General features: G+C 43.8%; 1 protein-coding gene across 1 annotated transcript in view; it reads left to right on the top strand.

Annotated features, from left to right (window-relative positions):
• The window catches only part of CHN2 (chimerin 2), a 299,494-nt gene that overhangs the window by 140,775 nt on the left and 134,612 nt on the right, over nt 1–24,107 (top strand). Inside the window, exons 2-3 of the mRNA XM_060632800.3 lie at nt 12,968–13,006; nt 22,904–22,959. Of these exons, the coding sequence (XP_060488783.1) occupies nt 12,968–13,006; nt 22,904–22,959 (95 nt within the window). The remainder of the gene's footprint in view (nt 1–12,967; nt 13,007–22,903; nt 22,960–24,107) is intronic.

Genomic DNA, 24,107 nt, shown 5'->3' on the forward strand with positions numbered 1-24,107 from the left:
AGGGGCAGAGAGAGAGGGAGACACAGAATCTGAAACGGCCTCCAGGCTCTGAGCTGTCAGCACAGAGCCCCATGCGGGGCTCGAACTCACGGACCGCGAGATCATGACCTGAGCCGAAGTCGGCCGCTTAACCTACTGAGCCACCCAGGCGCCCCTAAAGGTCACTTTAAAAAGCAGCATGGCCACCTGCAGGATGAATGAAAAGCCAGCTAGTTGCTCTCATGTCATGCGAACGCATGGAAGGGACTGAGATGTCCAGGGCCACATCGTACATGGACTTCTGCAGTTTTTGCTCTGAAAAGGCTAAAGAAAAAACAGTATGATGTGCTTTGGGGAAAAAGATGTCAAAAAGTGCCAAGGATACACACAGAGAATTTAAATAGACATTCCGTAAAATGCGAATTGACGAAGGTGGTGTCTCTAAATTTGTGGATTATTGTATACCCGATTTTAAATATGCATGTATGCCTGATTTAATAATTAAATGTTATGAGTAGCTTCCTTATAACTATTGATATCTCTACACGTTTAAATATTGAGAAACTTTGGGGGGTGTATCTTCTCATTAGGAAAATGGAGGCTGCCTTCTGCTGCAGGTTGCTTAAGGCCCAATATTTAGCAGGCCTATTCTAAGTAAGCAGAAATGAAAATAAAGTAGGCATGGGCTACAGTGTCACCTTTATTGCTAAGGGCAGACGAAAGGGTTGTTAGCTAGCGGACCTGCTAACCACTGAACCCCAGCATTAAGCAGGCTCACCTGTGCCCAGGTACTGCGGAGCTAGACCTCCAGGAAGGCAGCTATCCACCGCCAGGGTCGTGCTCCCAAGGGCTGGCGTAAAAACCAAGAGACAGATCGCTTCTGGCTCCCCAGGACACGATACAGTCTCAGGTAGAGGCCAGGAATTCACTTACTGAGGGTCCTTCACAGGCTAGGATTGGAGAAGGAGCCTCCCCCACTGACATGGTATATTGGGGCATACAGTATATATATACTCCTTTAGACTAATCTTCACCACTTCTCCAAGCCAATGCTAAGGTTATTCCATAGCATGTGAAGGGTCCTCTTGTTCCCTCAGGGCAGGAAGGATATGGTCATCAGAACTGTTGGCATCAGCATGCTGCTTTTGACCCTCTAGGTCAACCGAACAGCTCTGATCAGAGAAGCCAGGAGTGGAGAGATTGCAGATGCTTCATGACTGAGAATTTAAGGAGTCCTGGAAATGTCTACCAGGAGAGCTTTCGTAGGACTTTCTAGAGCAACCTCTGTCTTTTCAGTTGAGAGAACTAAGGCCAGTCTGGGAAGGGGTCGGGGAACAGCTACAAATCACCCAGGAAACAGAGTTTCCAGATTTTCTGTATTACAACATTTCCATAGTTTATTTCAATTAGTTGTTTGATGTTTGCCTTCCTTGCTGGACTGAAGGCACCCGGAAAGCGGGGACTGGGCTTGTCTTGCTCACAGCTGGATCTTTATCATACAACACAGTGCCTGGTACATGCGTATTTGCTCAAGGGATGGATGGCTAGATGGGTGGGTGGGTGGATGGATGGGGAGTGTGTGGAGAGATGACTTAAGAAAATTGTAAAAATTAGAGATAACGTGTATAAGGGACCCACCTCAGAATCTGGAATGTACCAGGCGCTTAAAGATTCCTTTCCAGGTTTGGTAGGAGACCTCTCTCCTTCTTCTGTCCCTGCACTAGGACTCCCTCTATTTGACTCCAAATATGGGATGGCCAAGAAATCTTTCTTTCCTACCCAGTAGCAGCATTGCCAAGACCATGATTTATGAGAAGCTTTCATGAGCATTTAGTCTGTCGCTGCCCCACAACCATTAGATATCTGAAGAGACGCAAACGCCCACAGTGAACTCAAAGATATTATTGCAAGAGGAGAACAAAGTGGCTCTTCTGAATGGTAGGAGTAGAGCTGGTGGTAGAGCTAACTTGTCTTCTCTATGGAAGAAGCCTTCTTCAGGAAGGAGAGGAATAAAAGAATAATTGTCAAGAAATAACCGAGTGTAATAATCTCTTTTTCTTGTCCGTTCCAACAACACTTTTTGGTCTAATCTTGCTACGTAACATGCCACTTTTCTGCCTTGCGCTATGGTTACCTGCACATGTGGCCAGGAGCTGCGTGCCCAGCAGGCAGGCAGGCAGTTTGCAGAATGAATGAACGATGTCTTTATTTCATTTCCTAACTGATTCCTTGTGGTTAGCTCCTGCATCTTGCCTTTATATCCACCCCAGTGTCTAGTACGGTATTTTGTGCCAACTAGGCTATAAGCTGTAGGTAAATATTTGTTGGATGAATAAATGAATGCCCAAAAGGGCTTCTGGAGGAAAGCCAAGAAGACATTCCTCTGATGAAAAGAATTTGTAAAGAGGCAGGCAGATGCTGGAAGGGAGAATGTCAGGGCGGGGGCCAGAGGAGGAGAGACAGGCCTCTAGGCTGAATGGAGGTCGTGGGTGTGGGGGTTGTCTCTAAAGAAACAGCAGAGGAGGAATGATAAAGGAGGAAATTATCCACCAGGAAAGCAGCTCCATCATGCTGGGAGGAAACAGCATTTTTGTAGAAACATAGGGCGAGGAAGTAGGGAGAGGGCCCCGAGAGAGAAGGGAGAGTTGGGATGAGGCAAGCAGTTCGGCAGGAGGTAATGACAATGATATCCAAATTACAGCTCCTGTGTCTTTTACTTCCCTTGACCCTCGTCACTCCCCCCCCCCCCCGCCCACACACACACACCCCTTACTGGAAAGAGATGTTCACCTCCATATCACTGCCATACCACCCAGAAGAGGTATGCACACTCACAAGTTCTATTTATCTTCTTTCCTTCACCCTTCATCTCACTTACTCCCTCTCACCTACCCACACTCTACTGCAAGGTCATCAAAACCCCCCTCCCTTGTTCCTGAAGCAATGGGTCCTCAAGCTTATCTTGCTCAAACAGCTCCTGATACTACTGGCCACTTCTCCCTTTCTAATTGTTTCTGGCCTTGCCTTTGATGTCAGCCCATCTTGTGGTTTCTCCCTATCTCTCTGGTCTCTGTCATGCCCCTTTCACTCTCATGCTTTAACTGTTGGTGCTCCTTGGGGCTTCCATCAAACACCTTCTTTCCTCCCTCTGAATGCTTATCCAACATCATGTCGTCCACTTTAGAGGCCATCTGCATGTTGTGGTTTCCATTTCTAGATCCCCAGCCCAGTTCTCTCTTCTGAACTCCAAGCCTCCTAGATATGTTTACTTGGCTGTCCTATGGATGTCTCTTTCCAACAGGGAAAAGCCAAATGCATCGCCATCTGCCAAACCTGCTTCTTCTCCCACCCGCCCTATTTCTGTGAATGGCATCACTATCCATCCAGTCACTTATGCCAAAACCATTTGTCTTCTTCTGCCCAACCCCAGCGTGATTTTCTCTCCTTTCCTTCTCTGTCCACATCCAGTTCATCACCAAGTCCTGTGGATTCTCTACCTTTTTGATGCCTTTTGAATCCACCCTATTTTCTTCATCTCCACTGCCACCATTCAAGTTGAGACCACCAATGTCACCTGCCCCACTTACTGTCTAGCTCCATGACTCCCCCCCCCCCCTTATCTTCTCTCCCTATCATCTTCTCTTCCACCAGTCCTGTTTCACACTGCAACTGGAGTGATCTTCTTAAAGTGCAAAATGGATGCTGTGTCTTCCCTGCTTGTATTTCCCCTTCCCTCCGGAGCAAAAGTAAGCCCTTAGCATGGTTTTAAAAGCCTTTAATTATCTGGTGCCTACTTATCTCTCTAATTCCTAGCTACTCTGAAACATGCACACGCACGTGCACACACACACCATAGTCTATATATTTGGCCAGCAGGCTGAACCACTTCTAGCTGTCAATGCCATGATCTGCTTTGCCTCTGGTCCTGTCAGGCCCTACCTTGGTCCGTGAGTCATACTCCATGAGCCCATTTGTCCAAAAAGGCACTCCTTGCCTTTGGCTACTGTAGTAGATGTCTAGGTGATAGAACATCTCTTTGACTAGGCTTAATGTGCCGTTGTACCAGAAGTTAGTTATGCTTCCTTTAGTCTTTGGAGGCTGTAAGCCTTGATGGTAGATTCTAGTCCCCTGGGACTACTCTTGAAGGAGCCCTGGACAGGACTGCTCAAGGCCAGAGGTAACTGGCCAAGGCATGGGAAATGCCTACCCCCACTCAGCCTTCCCAAGATTGGGAAATTCTGCCATGGACACTCCTCCTATACATCAACTGCCTCTTTATTTGTTGTATCCCTTGACAGAATGCAAGGTTTGAGTCAGGGAACAATGTCTGTCTTTCACTTACCCACTCTATATTAAGCATCTGTATATCCTGGGATACAACATTGGGGGCCATTCCTGTTGTACTGTCTGTGCCTGCCAAGGGATGAGTTGTGGCTGAACTCAGCCTGGACTCCCCTCACCATGTGCTCTGGCACGGGGGCTCTGCCTCCCAGAGCAAGCATCTTCCTCACACAAAGGTGCTATCTGATTGCCAAGCCATTGTCAAGCCAGATTGAAACGGGTGCCTTTTTCTAATTCACAAAAGGTACTCAATAGGCTAATGGTGATCCAGGCATCAGAGAACAAGATATGTGAGGCTCTTGCTCTCACAGCACTGTCTAAACAAAGAAATATATAAGCACTCAGTAAAAATAATTCAGATGGTGAAAAGACCGCAAGGAATGAGAGACTATCTGAGAGACAGCATTAGATAAGATGGTCCAGGAAGACATCGCTGAAGAGCCAGAACATTTAAGCTGAGATCCAGATGATAATGAGGCCAACCATGGGGAAATCAGAAGGAAGAGATAGTGTGAGATCTTTAAGACTGCAATGATCTTGATGGACTCAAGGATCGAAAGAAAGGCCAGAGTGGCTGAGGTATAGTGAGCAAGAGGGGACGACCAGGGAGAGGTGGCCAGGGGCCAGATCATACAGAGCTTTGTAAGCCTACTTGCCTTGTTCACTGAGGTGTCCCCACCGCCTGGCTCATTGTATGTGTTCACTAAATGCCTGTTGAATGAAAGAATCTCATCATGCCTCTGTATACAGAATAAGTGCCCAGAACAGAAGCTCCGTGTGGCCCCAGTGCCCTCTAGTGACCACAGACTCCAGCCCAAGGCGCTTCGTAGCTTCATCGTCTTCAGAAAAATCTCAGCTTAGTCGTGTCCTTGGGGCCCAGCCAAGTTTCTGGAATTTGTCTTACTAACTTATTACTTTCTGTTAGTTTCTGGAATTAGTCTTACTAATTATTCTCTGCAAGGAGGACTAAATCAGCTACAAAAATCCCTGACGTATGATCCACTGTGAGATGCACCCAGGCCTCCATTCTCTACCCAAGCAGCAGTTTTAAAAGAGGATACAAGGCTGCCTGATTTCTCAGGGGGATGCAGGGAACCTGTATAGATGGCAGGCATTAGAACACATTTTTGTATTCCCTAGCCAGTGTGACAACAAGAAATCTCTGTAGCAGCCTTCACATCTCAATGTGAAGCAGTTAGGACGATCTCTAGGTCATTGTGCAGCCCAGGGATGGCACCATTTGGCTGGAATGCCTGACGAGCCACAGGCTGCACACTCTGGCTTGCACATAACTTCTGAAGACCCGAGCTTGGGCATAGGGTGTGTGTCAAGGGCGTATTGCAGCAAGTGCACAAACGTGACATAGTACTCCTCCTGTCATTGTTCAGTTTCATTTGAATCCCACCCATTCTGGGCCCATTAAGCTAATCACCCAACAGATTTGCAACTGTGATCTCATTGCGAGGCCATCCCATGTCTGATTGAAAAACCCGTTTTCCACCCAACTTCCCTGGGAAAAAAAAAAGTCACCGACTGCAGCCCATTTGCAAATGTGTGCATTAATAAATCAAAAGTGACAGCAGAGACCTGGCCCTTCTGGGACAGGGGATGGCAGAAGGAGGGGCCAATCCTTTCACTCCCCGTCTCCAAATGACCCCCCCCCCCCAAGCTGCAATAATTTATGCAGCTTTGGTTGAAGTATCCTTAAGGATGGGTCATCTCCAGCTTTCTTGGTAGATCATTCTCTAAATTGGTGAATCTTTCACTGCTCGCATTTTCCAAAGGCCCCGCATGTGTTTCTCTGTTGATCTAGTCATATACCACTGAGCCAACCGAAGGAATCTGGCTCTCCTTGATGTTTACAGGTACTTCCTCTTTAGTTGTCACTTACTCGAGTGTAGCACCTGGCGTTCTCTAATTTTTCTTCATTAATCAGTCCCCAGATTCCTTTACACTTGCTCCTCAGGTGATTCCATCAAGTGAATGTATTTCTGGAGCTGAAAATGCCTGGAAGAGTAGAGCCTTCCAGCCACCGCCACCAACATGAATGGGATTAGCGCGTTTCTACCTTACTCCGTGGCCATATGTTTCCACAGGTTCATGCCCAGGATCATTCTGTGCTTCTGTTTGCTTCCCTGCCAATGCATATTTAGGCTTATCTCTGTGTTTTCTAATTGAGTCTTGAATGCACAAAATGAAAACCTATGTTGACAATAGCTAGTGTTGGTGAAGGTGTGGGGACACAGGCATTTTTCCATACACTGTTGAGAGTTCCACCTTCTGAAGCCCATTTTAACAGCTTTTTTTTAAAGTTTTTTTTTTAACGTTTATTTATTTTTGAGAGAGAAAGACAGAGCATGAGTGGGGAAGGGGCGGAGAGAGAGAGGGAGGCACAGAATCTGAAACCGGCTCCAGGCCCTGAGCTGTCAGCAGAGAGCCCGACGCGGGGCTCAAACTCGGAAACGGCAAGATCATGACCTGAGCTGAAGTCGGTGGCTTAACCGACTGAGCCACCCAGGCGCCCCCCATTTTAACAGCTTTTCAGACAAAACATATGCAGATCCTTCAGCCAGCATTTAACATATGTATCATTGCACCTTTGTTTATAGTAACAGAAAATTGAAAATAGCCTAAATAGTCATCAGTTAGAAACTGTTACATTAATGAATTAAATGCATTTGGGTATGCTCATGGAACGGAAGACCAAGCCACAGTTCAAAAAATTAGGACCTTACAGATCTCTGTGTGCTGACATGGAAAAATGCCTAAGGAATATCATTAAGGTCAAAAGCAAATTGCAGAACAGTAGATAGGATAAGAGACCATTTTTATAAATTTTTATTCTAGCCACTTACAGGACAAAATCTAGGCAGAGTCACATCAGTGGATTAAGGGTACTTTTTCTGAGTAGGAGGCTTTCTAAGACACACATTTTTTATTTGTTGGAACTTTTCTGTTTTTCACAAGTGTGTATTCCTTTTAAGTTTAGTAGAAACAGTAGTGATCTTAAATTATTTTTGTGATGCTCTTGGTCTAGAGAGGTGTCTTTTTATGACAAGGGCTCTCTACTGCCCCTGTTGTCCTCGCCCTGGGTCTCAGACATAGTAGACCTTTCCACGTGCCGACACCGGGATTCTTCCTCCTTCCCCCAAAGCTCAGAATGGCGGTGCTACTCTTCAAAGCTTTAGTTGCTTGAGGACATAAGTTTTCTTGATCATTTCCAAGTTTTAACGTGCACCTCCAGGCCCCTTTAACCAGCTTTGCTTTGCTTTGCTTTGCTTTGCTTTTTGTTTACTATGTTTGGATTCTCTATAGATGATTTCCTTTGAGTGGTCTTGTTACCTATTTTTGTAAGATTCTGATCATTTTCTAAGCATCTATACCTTTTTTCTCTCCCCCCACCCTGCCCCTTCTTTAATGAGAGGAGATACCTGTTTCCTGGCCTGCTTAGAATTGCTCATTAATCTTTATTTCACACAATTTTTAACAGAGGGCCAAGGGGATTGGGCACAGCCTTTTGCTACAGAAGCTCTTGTCTTGTTTCTTTTGCCCTCACTCTTTGCTCTTCCTGGACTAAAACTGTGCATGCTACCTGTGTAATTGTAAGAATTTTATTAAGAATTATATTAAGAATTGGGTCTTTTTACTTATACTTTGTGTTCAGGGTGGTGATTTATTTAGACAGCATGTTAAAAAAGAGAAACCACCAGGGTGCGCCTGGCTGGCTCAGTCGGTGAAGCATGCAACTCTTGATCTCAGGGTTATGAGTTCAAGCCCCATGTTGGGTATAGAGATTACTTAAAAATAAAATCTTAAAAAGAAGAGAGAAACCATTAAGCACTCCCATGAATTTATTTCTTATTAATTTAAATTTTTATACAAGCAACATGAACAGAAAATTAGAAAATGCAGGTGAGCAAATGAAGAGAAAAACAGAAATTGCCTAAATTTTCACTCTCAGGTATAGCGACTATTTAATAATTGGTTCTATAGCCTTATAGATAACTTCTATGTAGACAAATATTTTCTTAAAATGGGATTAAATTTAATAAATTATTTTATAACCTGATTTAATACTTCACGTAGCATAAATATTTGTTTACGTCATTAAGGAAAGAAAATAATAGCAAGCAAAGAATTTACTCCATGCCAGGCACTAGATTAAGTGTTTCATACCTATTAGCCTCACAACATGCTATATGTTGGGTAGCATGATTACTCCCATTTTAGAGATAAAACAGCTGAGGCACAGAGAGATGAGGTAAATTGCCTAAGGTCATATAGCTATAATAAATGACAGAACTAGGTCTGGAACCTAGACTACCTCTAGCTGCAGAGGCCGTGCTCTGGACCACAAAGCTCTGACCCACACTGTTATTTTCCATGGCTATGTTATATGATAATTTACCTAACCACTTCCTTCTTTCTGGGCTTTTGGATCCACTGTTGTACACAAAACAGCAATGAAAACCTCGTTCATATATTCATCTTTGTATGTGTGCTCATTTACTACCCCAGGCTAAATCCCCACGGGTAGAATTGCTGGGTCCAGGAGTTGGGATACCTATTAGTATTTTAAGCAATATATTTCCTACGTCTCTTTGACCCTTATAAATTCATTGTTCTTTTCCAAAAGCATACACCTGTCTTTTGGATTCAGTGATAGTTTTTTTTTTTTTTTTCCTTAAACATGAAGCTTCTTGTCTTCTACTTCCTCTCCCTTCCTTCTGCATCATGCCCATGTCTCGAAAATGTTTCACAAAGTAATACACTTTCCCAAAGCCTTAGGCTTTATGTTGTCAGTACTTCCAGGACCTTCCACCTCCTGCACTGTAACTCTTCGATGGGGTCAGGTACACAGATGAAATACTGCCTGCCCTTTGGCTTGATGTCAGTCCTTCATATGGCTATTTTTTTTCCTTTTCCCTGCTTTATTACGTCTTTCCAGATTCACAAGAATTGAAGTAGCAAACTTGATGCACGGCATGTTTTTTTTCTGGACTCAATACATGCAAATGAGGGTGGGCTGCCTGGCAAGGATGACTGATGTGTTCGAAGCCTGGAAGACAGAGTTTCCTGCTCTCATCACACCTTGGCCTCCACTCCTTGTATGACCTTGAGAAAGCCACTTAATCATTCTGCGTTTCATTTTCCTCATCTGGCAAATGAGGAGGGTGAACTAAATGACCTAGAAAACCTATTCCCGGTTTGAAAAAAAAAAAAAAAGTGTCAGGCTATCCCAGAGTAAAGTAGAGCTTTGAGAAATATTGTTTGAAACTGGGGCGAATGTGCAAGTTGGTGGAGCAGCGTTGGAGGCCGCTAAAGATTTGTTTCAACGTATTAAAAATATTTTGTGCCTTGTCTCTTAACCAAGGTTTCCTAACAGTGTGCTTTAGTGGTTTCTGAAACATGTCTCTAAGACCAAGGTAATTATAGTTGTTCCACCGAAGCATGACAAATGGCCTCTCACTTTGAATTCTTTAATGGGAAAGAAAAACCTTCCATGACAACAGCACTGGAACTTAATTACAGGCTCCAGATTCAGGGGCAAGACTAGAGATGGCCATGGCTGGGGTCAAGGGACAGAAGACAGCCTGGGAAGAACCGGGACAGGGCAGTGTAACAATGACAACATCAGTGGACCTACATCAAGAACTTGCTATTTGCCAGGCGCTGTCCCAAGAACTCGAGATGGGGGGGGGGGGTCTCATTCAGTTCCCACAGTGACCCTAAGAGATAGGTTATGAGGTAGGCACTTTGACTTCTCTTTTACAGCGATGAGTATTGGGAGGCTTAAAGAATTGAAGTAACCCGATTCAAGTTATTCAGCCAGTCGTTGTGGGAGGTAAAATCTGAACCTTGAGGCTTCTCGTACGTCACACAGGCTTTTTGAATATGTGTTACATGCCAGGCACCCTTCTCAGGCCTGGAGATGCACCAGTGAATGAAGTTCCTGCTTATATGGAGTTGGGCTATTCGTGGGATGAGCCCAGTAATAACAAGCCAACAAATCGATAAATAATTTCAGGGGGCAATAAATGCGATGAAGGAGAGTGCCAAGAGCCAGGGGTAGGTTACTTTACACAAGATTGTCAGGGGAGGCCCCCGGGAGGTGACCTGTGAGCCAAGCCCTACATAATGGAGGAAGTCAGCCATGCAAAGATGTATCGGAAAGCATTTTATGTGGACCATCCACAAGAGCAGTGGCTGGGGGCTCGGAAGAGCATGGCTTGCTCTAGGAACAGAGAGAAAGTTAGCCTTTCTGGGGGAGCGGAGAAGGGCAAAATGTCTGCAGAGATGTCAAAGAGGTGGACAGGCACCAGATGACCCAAGACCTTGAAGGCCACAGCAAGAGGTTTGTATCTCTTATTCCAAATGCAGAAGGAAGACACTGCAGAATGTCCAGCAGGGGCGTATTGTGATCTCCGGTCTCTGTAGGGGGCCTTCTTCACTTCTCCATAATACCGCTAACGCGAACAACTGGCAAGGGGTAGACTGTTTCTGTAGCAGGCAGGGCAGCCTCAGCGAAAGTTATCAAGTTGGGAGTCAGTGTTTCAGATGAAACAAAATTCTGGGTTTTTCACGAAACAGCCAGATTGATGGACAGGGAGGGATCCTTGAGTCTAAGCTTTTGACTTCAGTCAAGAAGACCGTAGGAGACCCAAGGAGAGCATCTGAGCTATCCTTAAAACCTGCATAAAGGAGATTCCTTCTCTTTGAGGACCTTCCCTTAATAGGCAAAGACTGGCACTCTAGGCACTGAACATTCTTGACCACTTCTTGGTCTGGGGATTGTGCTCTCGCCTCAGAGAACAAATCTCATCCAGAAGAGTAAGACGTCAGAGCTTCGTTGTAGATGACATCTCGGAGATTTACATTTCTATGCGATCTGGTCACTCTGGTGATCTAGTGGTGAGGATTCAACGCTCTTTATGCAGTCTCGTGTGTGTGTGTGTGTGTGTGTGTGTGTGTGTGTGTGTATCTTTGAAAAATATTTTTGAAAATGCCCTCAACATTTTAACGTACAGGACCTGGCTTTTCTGGTGAGGTGGCATTGTATGGATGTTTCTGTTTTATTGTAAACTCAGCAACTTGATTTATTTTATTTGGGTGCTTTTTATAAACAAATACCCCTTACAATTTAATTCATGGAAACTTAATTAAATTGAATTAATTTAATACAATTTAATTCATTAAAATTGGTTTCTGTCATATAGAGAGTGAAATTAGTGGCTTGTTTGGGTTAAAAGCTCACTATTCTAAGATATTGTTCTACTTTGGCAAAACTATTAAGAATGTCACTTTTATCGGCAAACTAAGTTTGAATAAGAACACAAACCGTTATTAATGCACTGTATTTGTGTGTGCACTTATGTGGCTGATTATTCATAGATAGGTTCCTGGCAATGTGGGCCTAACAGTACAGATTTATGTGAATGAAAACTACATTCAGAGGCATTTAGTTGCCTCTGTGATCAGGTGGGCCCCAGAGAGCAAGACATTAATTGTGAAAGAATTTAATTTAAGCTACACAACTGTAATTAAGTAGGATTTGGGGAAGTTCACCACTCTTGAGTTAGTTTTTATATAAATAGCGTATTTGTTTCTCAGGAAAAATTCTCAAACTATCTCCACGCATGAGGTTAGAGAATTTCTGGTCCTTGGCGTGAAACTCGTTTGTGACAGTAGCATAAGGACAAGGGCAGTGGGAGGATGGCTGTGTGATACCTTGGGGGTGCAGGATGACAAGAACACTTTCCTCGTAAAAGGTGCCGAATTCGAGGACTCTTAATGTTCCCTCCAGCTCAGTGTTCTGTGATTTGAGGGAAAGGATTCTCCCCTCTGGCTGCTTAAGTTACCAATGTTTAACCAAGGCCTTAGCTACATGCTCAGGAAGGCTGTAATAACTCCATCACAATTATAAATTCAGCTGTCAGCACTGGGATTGTTGAATCGACTGAACAAGCAGATTTTTCTCCCATTGTCTGTTTTCTAGATTGATGAATAACAATTTCATCCTCTCCATTTTATTGTAACTCTTTCACGCTGACACTTCTGATTGCTGAGAGGTGTTCTAGAAATTTCCTAAGTCACACACTGGAATAAATTCAAGGAGATAATGCGATTCCAATTGAATCATCAGTGTCTCTGCTGTCAGACCCAGTCATTTTAGGAGTTCAGTTGGTTGAGTTGCACAACTTCCCAGATTTAATATTACATACTTGCCCCTTTACGTCTTGCCCTCAAGTCTTAATAAATGGGCTAAAGGTCTGATGGGAAACTGTGAGATAAATTATATGTTTATTATGCCAAGTTAAGTAAATACTCTTTGAAAGGATTACTGGAGGGTACAATCAAGTTAATTGCTTTAAAAATCTTTTTTGATTTACTGGGCTCTATGAAAATGGTTAAGCAATTGATTTCTGTCATGGTAAGTGATCTAAAGAGAGTGCTGTTGGGTCCACAAGGGTTGCCATGTACATTTCCTCCCTCATGGCTGGAACTGTCCCATAAATGAGCAGAGAGGGCCCCCTGGGACCAGAATGCAAGTACTGCTGACAGACTGTTGTTCCTCCGAAGGAGACACATGTTGACAGTTTGACGTTCAGGCTGACAGATTGATTTTTTTTTCCCTTTTTTATTCTAGATGCTGAAGAATACCAGCCTCCAATATGGAAATCGTACTGTGAGTATTTGAAATGAGAATCTCTTCAGATGTCTTCAGTAGGCCTGCCTTTTGAACAATTCTTGCCTTTGATTTAATGAACACAAGCCGTCCCGCATTACAGTACTGAAAACCCAAATCTTGCTTTTTCTGCTAAGGAAGAAGTCACGGTGAACTGCACAGCCCTCTCCCGTGGCCAGGACCCTCAAGAGCAGGCTGCCTGTGACCTACTTCAGGAATGCTTAGAAAAAAAGAGATATACATTCTGACTCCCCACCTTTTGGGTTGGGGCTTTCCTTTCCTCTTTTTTTTTTTTTTCACATTTTTTTTAAGGTTTATTCATTTCTCAGAGACAGAGCGTGAGTTGGGGAGAGGCAGAGAGAGAGAGAGAGAGAGAGAGAGAGGGAGACACAGCATCTGAAACAGGCTTCAGGCTCTGAGCTGTCAGCACAGATCCCGATGCGGGGCTTGACCTCATGGACCACGAGATCATGACTTGAGCCGAAGTCGGACGCCCAACCGACTGAGCCCCTTTCCTTTCCCTTTTTGCAGACTTGCTCAGCAAGGATGAATGTGTTGACTTCCATGAAGTACATTCTTCGCTGATCATCCTATAGTTGTAGTATGATATGACATTTACCGCAAAGAATATTAACAGATGGCAAAGAACTGTTTGGGCACTACAGGTGATGCCTTTGAAACAGAGGTCATATCTGGTCATCAGTCAACAGTTCAGTTCCCTTCATGAAGGCAGGCAGTTGTCATCACATCGAGTTCATTTTCTCTTATTTTCTCTTTCCTTAGTATCATCTGCCTAAGTGATTCTCCAGCAAGCGAGGGGAGGCATGTGCTCGGTTGGAAACCCACCGTGCCGACAGCCCGGGGACACATGTCCTTGTTCGGGCTCTGATTCTGCACAGCAATCATAAGAATAATTATTATCGTCGTTATCGATGCCACCGTTGTTTCTACCACCCGTGAGAGCTGCCCTGTGCTGGCCACTGTGCCAGCTGTGTGCCTGAACTCTCACATTCTCACCATAGCCCTAAGCGATGGCTGCCATTATTATCCTGTTTCACATGCAAGGAAACCACAGCTCAGGGAGGTTCAGTAACTTAGCATATGTTCTCCATCTCTGAGCACATCGGACTGGCATTCAGGGTGGAACCCAGAAGCAAGTCTGACCCCAGCCTGCAAGTTTTCACGATTGTTTTCCTTCCACTCAAAATGTTCTACCTAAGTATACATGCACACACGCATATACGCACATGCCTGTATCTCTCTCTCTCTGTTACAGAAGCAATACACAGCTGCGTAAGAGACAAACATTACAAAATACACAAGGTTGAGCGTGAATTTTTTCCTAATTGACAAGCCAGCCCCACCCCGGATTCCGTGTCTCTTTCCTGCTTCCCAGGAGCTGACCTCGGTCAGTTTTGGAAACCGTATCCTTCCAAGTGTTCAAAATACACACGGCTAACGTTAAGACATTTTTGCTGTTGTTCCCTTTTGAGAAAAATGGTGCTTATGCTGTACTTGGTGTCCTTCAGCTTGCTTGTTTCACTTCACAAATACCTTGTTTTTATCTTTCCATGTCAGCATATATAGAGGCACCTCATTCTTTATTACATGAGTCTGTTCTTCCATCTGTGAAATAAAGGGGCTGTGCCGGGTCTCCAAGGGCCCTTCCAGTCTAATGTTCTGCACTCTGATCTTCTATTTTAAAAGGCAGCGCTAATGACTTAGTAATTGGATGTTTTTGTTTGTTTGTTTCCTAATGGAGTGTGAAGAACTCTGACAGTAAATCAACAAAATATCTATAGTGAGAGGCGCTGGGTGTTCCATGACTTACTGTGCTTTGCACACCGCTTTGCACACAGCCTGGCATACATTAACTAGCCGATAAATATTTGTTGAGCGAATGTCACCACAGAGAGCTTTACGGGAGCAAAAAGATGGCATTGGCTCAAATTCATTTCGCCTTTTGCTAAGAGGCCTTGGGCCACCCAATATATCTCTTAAAAGTGCTTCTGAGTCCTAAGGAAGGTGGAAAACACGTTGCTAATGATATGTTTACACTATCAATTTCACCCTAGTGTGTCGGTTTTGAGTCTGGTTTGGGGGTCTCACCAAAGTCGTGCTTTTTTTTTTTTTTTTTTTTTCATTTGCTCTTAAATCATACAACTTTCGACACAGAAGGGATAGCTGAGGCCGTTTAATACAGACCTAATGGCATATATGAAATTGCTCTTTATTACGCCCAACCGATAGTCATCCCGGCTCTATTTGAGGGCCTCTAGTGATGTGTAACTCTAAAACTGAGGGGAGTAATGCCACCAGATGTGCCGTCGACATCATCAAAACCACACTGCCTGAATCTATCCAGAGCATCACTGAGCAAGAACTCTTTTGGCTGTCCTGGACCCATAAATTATTTGAGTTTGGGTGCTGGGCCACTCCTAAGCTCACCGACCGTATTATCCCCAAGCTCATGCTACTCTATCTTATTCCCAAGACTACTATCCACTCATACGGTCTTTCAGCAAACATGCAGGCAAGACCTTTTGCGTGTCAGAGAACAAGGTTTAGGAATCAACAATGACTACCTTGTGACCCCTACTTTTCTCCAATGTGTGGTCTTGTAAGGGAGAAGATATAAAGCGATTAACTTAAAATGCAAATGGCTTCAGTCATAGTATCCTCCTCTTCCACGGCCTGAGATTAGAGAAGACTGTATAGGAGGGGTTAAATTTGTATATGAGTCTTCAAGGATGAATCGGAAAAGGAATCTTAGGGCCTTGCAGGGCTTCACGAGATCCTTCTTAAAATCCACATATGCCAGGGGCGGCCGGATGACTCCGTTGGTTAAGTGTCTGGGTCTTGATCTCTGTTCAGATCTTGATCTCAGGGTCATGAGTTCAAGCCCCGCATTGGACTCCATGCTGGGCCTGGAGTCTACTTAAAAAAAATTCAAATATGCTAAACCTGTAGCATTTTCCTGATCTGAAAGTCCAAAAAATTCCAGAGCATGAAATTTGCTTGGTTTTAAATAATCTGTTGTTAAATCCATTTTGAACCTGAGGAACCACCGAGGCCTTTTCTGTGAAATGTTCACAAACAGCCCTTTGAAAGATAATTTTAGGTATTGATGTCAAGCTCATTAGCATAGCATTTATGGAATGCACGTTTTCCCATCACGCACACTTTTTTTTTTTTTAACTCTAGTGACTTTTGGTACTTTTAAGTTGCTCCTCTATTTACTGAAGGCAGTACATTTTTGCCATGTTATAAGACGTGGTTCTAAAAATGTGATTTTTAATTGGTGTAGAAGTATATAGGTATGTCTTATCTTTTATTGATGATTATGGGACATTAATTTTGACTTATTTGGTATCAGATTTTTATCATGAGGCATTAGTCCCCATTATGACATTATGCCTAAAAGAAAATTAGCTTACCTGATAATAACACACTTTAAAAAGTGATTTCTAAGTTTCTTTTTTAAATGTTTATTTATTTTTGAGAAGGAGAGAGACAGCGCGCAAGCGGGGGAGGGGCAGAGGGAGAGGGAGACACAGACTCCGGAGCAGGCTCCAGGCTCTGAGCTGTCAGCCCAGAGCCCAAGGCGGGGCTCGAACTCACAAACCACGAGATCATGACCTGAGCCGAAGTCAGATGCTCAACCGACTGAGCCACCCAGGTGCCCCGATTTCTAAGTTTTAATGCTAATTGCGATGCTCTTGGATGGAGGTAACGGGATATTCCACTCCATCACATTCAATGACTTAAGCAAAAGGTCCAGGGACTTATTCCAGCAGCTCAAGCAACATATGCAGTTGTGTATCTCTTCGTTTCTTGGCTCTGCTTTTCAGGTTGGGCATCACTATTAGGAGGCTCTCCCTTTGTGATCCCAGATAGCTACCAACAGCATCAGGACTACCTCCCTTATTCAAGAGCAGCAGGCAGACAGTTTACTTTCCGGATACCTTTAGCAAAGACTTAGGACCGAGTCTCAGCCCTGACCGACCTGCGTTACCCATTCTCAACTCCATCATTACGGTCAAAGAGTTGAATATGCTGCTGACCTGAACCAGTCAGGGACCAACCCTCTGTAATCCACATAACTGGAAAATTTGGAGGACTGTTAGAATGGAGAAGATGGAAATGGATGTGGGGAAGGCAACCACAAATGTCTGGTTTAGAAATTTAGAGGAGTAGGAACCTTAGAAATCAGCTCCCTCCATATTTTATTTAAAGTAGATTGTGCATTCATTCATGTATCACTCATTCAGCCAATACATATTAAGTCTTTGCATTAAGCCAAACACTGTGCTTCGAGTTGTGAGGCCAGCAGAATCGATCAGCCTGGGTCTTGAGTCAGAACCGTGATGTCACATGATTTTCCTTAACTACCTGAATTCTCCGCTCCCCTCCCTTTCTCGGAACCTAATGCTACCACTTAACTGGGCTTGTCTTGGGACAAGAATAATCTTGTCCCAAAGTATCATGTATCTGCAGCTAGTCCTTGATATTCACGATCAGACCCCAAAACAAAGCATTGACGAAGTCATCAAGAAAGCGTTGATTTCCATTTTCGTAAAAAAAAAAAAAAAAAAAAAAAAAAGCTATCTTTAAGTGCACTTAAAAAAATAACAATGAAGCCATGTTCTAAACTTTAAGCCGGAGCCACATGAACTGTATGCCCTAAGCAGACAAGTTCACAAGTCCATCTCCCTGAGTATACTCTGAGAGACTTTCTTTTCTAAGAGGCCAAGTGCCAATTAGACAGCAGATTCTGGTGCTGACAGCTCTCCCAGGAGACCCTCCTGGGCGGTAGGTCGAGCAGTCACAGCTTGTGCCTGTTTTCCTAAAGAGGAGTTGAGAACCTCAAAACCCTGACCCCCTGGCCCCCTGCATCGAAATTGCCTGGGGAGAATATTTAGAATAACAGATCCTCAGCCCTAACCCCCAGATTTCTGAATCAGAAGAGTTGGTGGGGGAAATCTGCAATTTATCATACCCCGTCGTTTTTTTCTTTTTCACACTTACACCTGAGACCCTTTCATCATGAGGCTACATAGCCTCATCCCCGGGTCTCTCACTGTGCCATTAGACAAGAAAAGAGCTCGGTCCACATTAAGTCTGGACATTCTGCCAGTGAGGCAGGTTGGAGGTGAGGTCAAGCCAAGACGACCTCTAAAACACCTGCTGTTTTCTCACTCGCACCCATGAGTTTTTCCCACGAAGAATGGGAAGGACATGGGCGGTGAGCAGGGTGGCCCTGGCTCAATGTCACAAGCAAATGGCTGGCTTGGCCTCCTGGGTCTTCATGCCCTCTCAATAAAGAAGAAGCTGTTAAGAGGCCATTCCTGCAGGGTCTGTAAGGAGCCAATGGGTGTGGACAGGGCTTCAGTGTCACCCAGGCCACAGGCCTTCCCGTGGCATCCCCAACAAGTGGGGTGATTACTGTTAGAGAATGAACCTGCTTTTCTTATTGAAGAAAAAGTAAAACATTCTTTCAGTGAGTCCTGGATTTCTCGATGTGCTTCACGTTGCTTGGGAAGCAAGGACTCCTCTTCTCCACCTCCATGGACCCCAGTGGCCATGCCCCCTGCCGAACAGCTGGCTCCAGTGCAAAGAATTCTCTGAGGTCCCGTAGAGTGCCGAGGGCCGGGGAGTGCCTAGAACATATTTGGAACATTGCTATAGCAGCAAGTTCCATCGTATCACCTCCTAGCCCACAGAACCACCCAAGAAGTGACATACGTTATCGTGTTTTGCTTGTGAAATGTGTTTGTTGAACAACAACAAAAAAGATCCAAGAAGTGACACTTTCAGATGATGTGACATGTTCCAGTTTGTACTAAATATTGCCTCAGAGGTTTTTTTCTTCACGGATGGTTGTTTGGTTGTAGCTAACCTTGAAAACGAGCGCCTGAAACCCCTGCTCGAAGCTAAGATAGGATTTAGGGCCCATTTTTTTATAGGGCTACCATTGCTGTTGGTCGTCATCTCATTATCTTTATAGAGACACATTATCCAGATGGGAAACAGGCTTCTGTGCCTATTTGCCAACTTTTGTTGCTTGGAACAGCACCGAACAGATCGGTTCCTGAGACCTGCTCACTGAGAAACAGCGATCGGTCAGTGATGTGTGCTGCCCGAGGACCAGGAAAAAGACCCGGTGTTCCTGGCTTGAGGGTTTTGCAGGGACTCCCTCAAAGTCGCCCCTGGCTCAGACTGCTCCTGGTTTTGAGATTGGTGAACGATCGCATTGCTCTTTACTAAACCTCAAAGGGTCCTTAGAGGGCACAGCGACCGACTTTACCCTGTCTGGAATGTTCCTTCACCTGTATCCTCTGTGAGTGTTAATGGCGTCTCAATCTCTCCTGGTTTCAAGGTCCTTCCCTCCATTCAGTGTATCATTAAGCGCTGTCAGTTCTCCTCTGCAATCCATTTACCTTCTTGTCTGACTTCCCACCAGAGGGTTGTCTTAATGCACATTTTCACGATCTCCTTTAGGTACGACTAAAATACTGTTCTCTCTGGATTCCCTGCCTCCAAGGCAGCCTCCTCTGATCCTCCTTTCAGTGAGGCAAAGGGCAGTGGCCCCACTCATGGCTAGGTATTAGAGTCTCCAAAGAGCTTTTATAAAAGAAAAACAGGGGTGCCTGGGTGGCTCAGTCGGTTAAGCGTCCGACTTCAGGTCACGATCTCGCGGTCCGCGAGTTTGAGCCCCGCGTAGGGCTCTGGGCTGATGGCTCAGAGCCTGAAGCCTGTTTCCAATTCTGTGTTTCCCTCTCTCTCTGCCCCTCCCCCGTTCATGCTGTGTCTCTCTCTGTCTCAAAAATAAATAAACGTTAAAAAAAATTTTTTTTAAATAAAAAAAAAAAGAAAAAAAAGAAAAGCAAACTGGGGGGGCTTTTCCCCAGAATGTCAGTGAGCATTGCCAGTGCTCAGGCCCTCTCCACCTCCTGCTTTTGGGAACTACTGGCGAGGCTGAAAAATCCCAAACCTTGGGATCTGGAAATCGGGCTTTAAATCTCAATGTCGTCATATTCTCTGTGTGACCTGGGGCTTCTTCAAAGCTTGGCATCTCCACTACTTTCTCAGTAAGGGTACTAGTTACCTTGGAAGTTTGTTGGGAAGATTAAATGGGAAGATGTAGATAAGGTGTCTGGCACATAGTAGGTGTCCCTAATTTGGCAACTTGTATCTTCTGGATAGTCTTATCCTTATTATGCTGAAACAGACCAGATCATGTCCTCTCCCTGCTCAAAAAATGTAGCCGTCACCCCGCTTTCAGACAGAAGAATATCCATGCTCCTTAGCGTGACCTTTAAGATTTAGCTTTATGTGGGGGCGCCTGGGTGGCTCAGTTAAGCGTCCAACTTTGGCTCAGGTCATGATCTCGCGGTACGTGAGTTCGAACCCCATGTCACGCTCTGTGCTGACAGCTTGGAGCCTGGAGCCTGCTTCGGATTCTGTGTCTCCCTCCCTCTCTGCCCCTCCCCTGCTCACACCCTATCTCTCTCTATCTCTCAACATTTAAAAAAAATTTTTTTTAAAGATTGAGTTTAAATCTTTAAAACTCAAGAGAAGGGAGAGAGGGTGCCATTTGGGTACCCTGGGAAAGAGCAAGCCAGGTGGAAGGTGTAGCAAGTGCAAAGGCCCTGAGGCATAGAAAAACAAGCAGGGCTCTGGACTCAAAAGGATAGCCCGATGCCCCAGGGCAAATATTTAACTGTCCTGTGCTTGTTCCCTCATCTTAAAAATAAGAATGATAATAATGCAGCATTCTTTTTTCTGATTTCTCCTGAAGATTCAATAAAATATTGTCCCTGGCACATGATAGGCACTCGATATGCTGGTTCCCTTCCCTTCTCCCTTTCTCTCCATTTATCATAAAAGCCTCCATATAATGGTGACTGTGGTATATGGCCTATAGCAGATGTTCAAATATTTGCTGATATGAATTACAAAGGCACACTTAGCAACAAATGCTCCTGTCTTACAACATGTATACTTCCTTTGTCACCTCCAAACGAGGCATTAAAAATGGTGTGCAGCCAGCCGTACTGCCACGTAGAACTGTTGGCTTCAAGAGGCATTGGCAGTGAGAAGAGAGGAGGGGGCAGGATTCTCTGGATGGAGCTTCTGCGATTCCCCTTGGGTCTATCACTCCGTGATTTTAGGAACTGGCCCTTTTGGGTCCCGTTACACTCATTAATAGCAGCACTGTTGGAAACCAGGTAGTAGGTATTGGGGGTGATTCAAGAGGTATAAAGGATTCCACGCAGCCTCTCCCATGATTTAAGGAGAGCATGGGCATTACTGGGATGGTCAGTGGAACGTCCACAATTATTTGTGTATCTTTGGCCAATTCTTCCTCGTGTTTTCTCTTTGACGAGAGGCCTTCTCTGTCTCTATCTGCCATACATGGGTACAGTTGTCCTTAAGTGACACAGGCATTGTCATTAGCCTGGGCAAGTCAGCTTGGCAACGTGGCACGTTAAAACGTCTATACGAGGGTTAGATAGTTCCTTCTTTGTGCAAAAGCTGGGCAGTCTACACTTAATTAGGTAAGAAAATAACCACGTTGAGCTGCAGGCATTGAGAAGCCATAATTACAGAATACATCCCATCATCTCCATCGCTGTTTCCACATGACCATCTGCATCTCAGTTAAAATTTCTTTTTTTATTTTTAGACCTAAGAATAGATCAGAAATTTTTGCTTATCTTACTACATTTTCTAGAAATAGTTTACGTGACTGAATTGTAACTTTTCATACATTTATATGGTCTAAAATTAATTCTTCCTTTTGCAAGATTCTCAGCTTGGCTTTCAAAGAGGTAGAGCTCACAGGTACCTGCAGAGGGTAGTTTTCGTCTTTTTTTCTTTTGTCTTTTTTTTTAATGTTTGTTTATTTTAGAGAGAGAGAGAGCAAGAGAGAGTGCACAAGTCGGGGAAGGGCAGAGAGAGAGAGAGAGAGAGAATATCCCAAACAGTCTCTGAGCTGTCGGTGCAGAGGACGATGCAGGACTTGATCTAATGAGCCACGACATCATGACCCGAGTCGAAATCAAGGGTCTAATACTTAACTAACTGAGCCGCCCAGGCACCTGGGATAGTTTCCTTCCAAGAAAAATAACCGGACTAGCTGAACAGCAGAAAATCACTCACTGTAATCAGAAAAATCATGGATAATAGGCTGACAAATTTTATTTTTATATACAAACCTGCTTTCCTCCACACCCAAGCCTGAAAGGCTGTCTTTGAAGCAAGATATAAGAGGGTTACTATTTCTTAAGATATTGAGGGACCCAAGAAAGAGAAATGACAATGGGTGGGAATTAGTCATGTAGATGAGAATACCTGGTGATGGGTGGGCCAAGAATGGCACTCATGAAAAGAGAAAGGACTTGGGGTTTTACCCACTCACAGAATCAGTGGTGTCTTTGTACATATCTGTGACATTTCAGAGAATAACACTCCTGCTAATGTCAGTCCTTCCCCGATGTGTCAGGAGACATCATGGAAAATCAGGAATCCTATTATGTGATCTTACTGCTTAGATACTCAAAAGTAGAATTCCATTCTTAAAATAGAAGAATTTTACTCCTACCTTCCAAGAAAGCCATAAAATGAACAATGCCAGTAACAATTATGAAACTAAATTGGCCTTGTAAAAGAATAAAAAAATCAATTTTGCCAGTTTACATCCATGGTAACTCATTTCCATATAAATGATCTGACTTTATTCAGTCTAAAAATGTGCCTGTATCCTTTTTGTTTTATTTTTTGTTTGAAATATTTGCAGTTCTTGAGATATACTTAGGTGGAACTATTTGAAGACATTTTGGTATGTGTTGTAGTTTTCTAATTATAATTATCTTTTTTTTTTTTTTTTGGCAGTATATCAGTTACAGCAAGAGGCCCCTCGTCCCAAGAGGATCATTTGTCCTGGGGAGGTCAGTACTTAGCTATTTCCAACACACCTTGTTAAATATGATGAATTGTCAGCACTATGTTGACATAGGAGGGCTTTCCGGTTTCCTGGGAGTTGATTTACATTACTGTTTGTTAAAGTGTCACCAAATTTAACACCTAAGTAATCTATATTTTGAAATCGGGTGTTCTTTGAAAAATATTCACAAACTAATTTGAAATCAGAGGTCTTGTGTTTTTAACCATTGCAGAGGCAAATTAAGCCTCCATTTTTAAAACCCCCAAGACGTGTGTTTTGGTGTTTTCCTTGCTGTTTGGATTCTTTTATCTTTTTTTTTTTATTATGGAATGCTTCCAACAGAGAAAACACAGAGAATAATAAATATCTAGGTCCCCTCAACACTCATATTTAACAAACCTTTATGCTCTGTCACATTTACTTGACGTTAAAAAAAAGTCCCTACAAGAAAAGTGACTGTTTTTATTCTTGGAGATAAGCTTAAAAATGTACCAACTCATAAAAATGCTCACAGCCCAGAGAACTATCCCCAGGCCTCCTTCACTTCTCTTATCGTCTGGGATGCCAGCAAGACTGAAAGGCAGGGCGAAGGTTCTATTTCCTAGTTTTATGCTGGCACCAGTTTCTGTAATAGTCAAACTAATACCCTTCACCCAAAGGTCCGTGGGTCTTTGCTTATTTTTGATAGTATGACTTAGATTAAATATACAGTAGCAGATGTCACTTAAAGTGTCCCATCTGCCTTATCGGGAGGAAAAGGCTCCCATTCCAACACCCTTGAGATTCATCCTTGAACATCAGTGCTTTCTGGCTACAAGACTGACGGGATCTGGTTTTGAACCTGTCTCAAAGACTTCGGTCCATAGATATCCACACCCAGAGCTGACTTATCACTAGTTAATAAATGTTTCTACATGAAATTTTACTTCTGTTGGATACTGAAATTCATCAACCGATTGTGTCCTGTCACCGACCCTGATGACTTTTGTCCTTTTGTTGTTCAACAATAAAGGAGAATAAGATAAGGAATAAGAAAGGAATAGGGTAAGTACAAAATGTTTAATGGGATGCTTGGCATAGAGTGTCTGGGGAGACAAGTAAGACACAAACTATTACAAATTCCTCCGATCCTACTTTGCATTTAGTATTTCT

This window comes from Panthera onca, chromosome A2 (genome assembly GCF_046562875.1).
Source record: "Panthera onca isolate mPanOnc1 chromosome A2, mPanOnc1 haplotype 2, whole genome shotgun sequence".
Taxonomy (NCBI): domain Eukaryota; kingdom Metazoa; phylum Chordata; class Mammalia; order Carnivora; family Felidae; genus Panthera; species Panthera onca.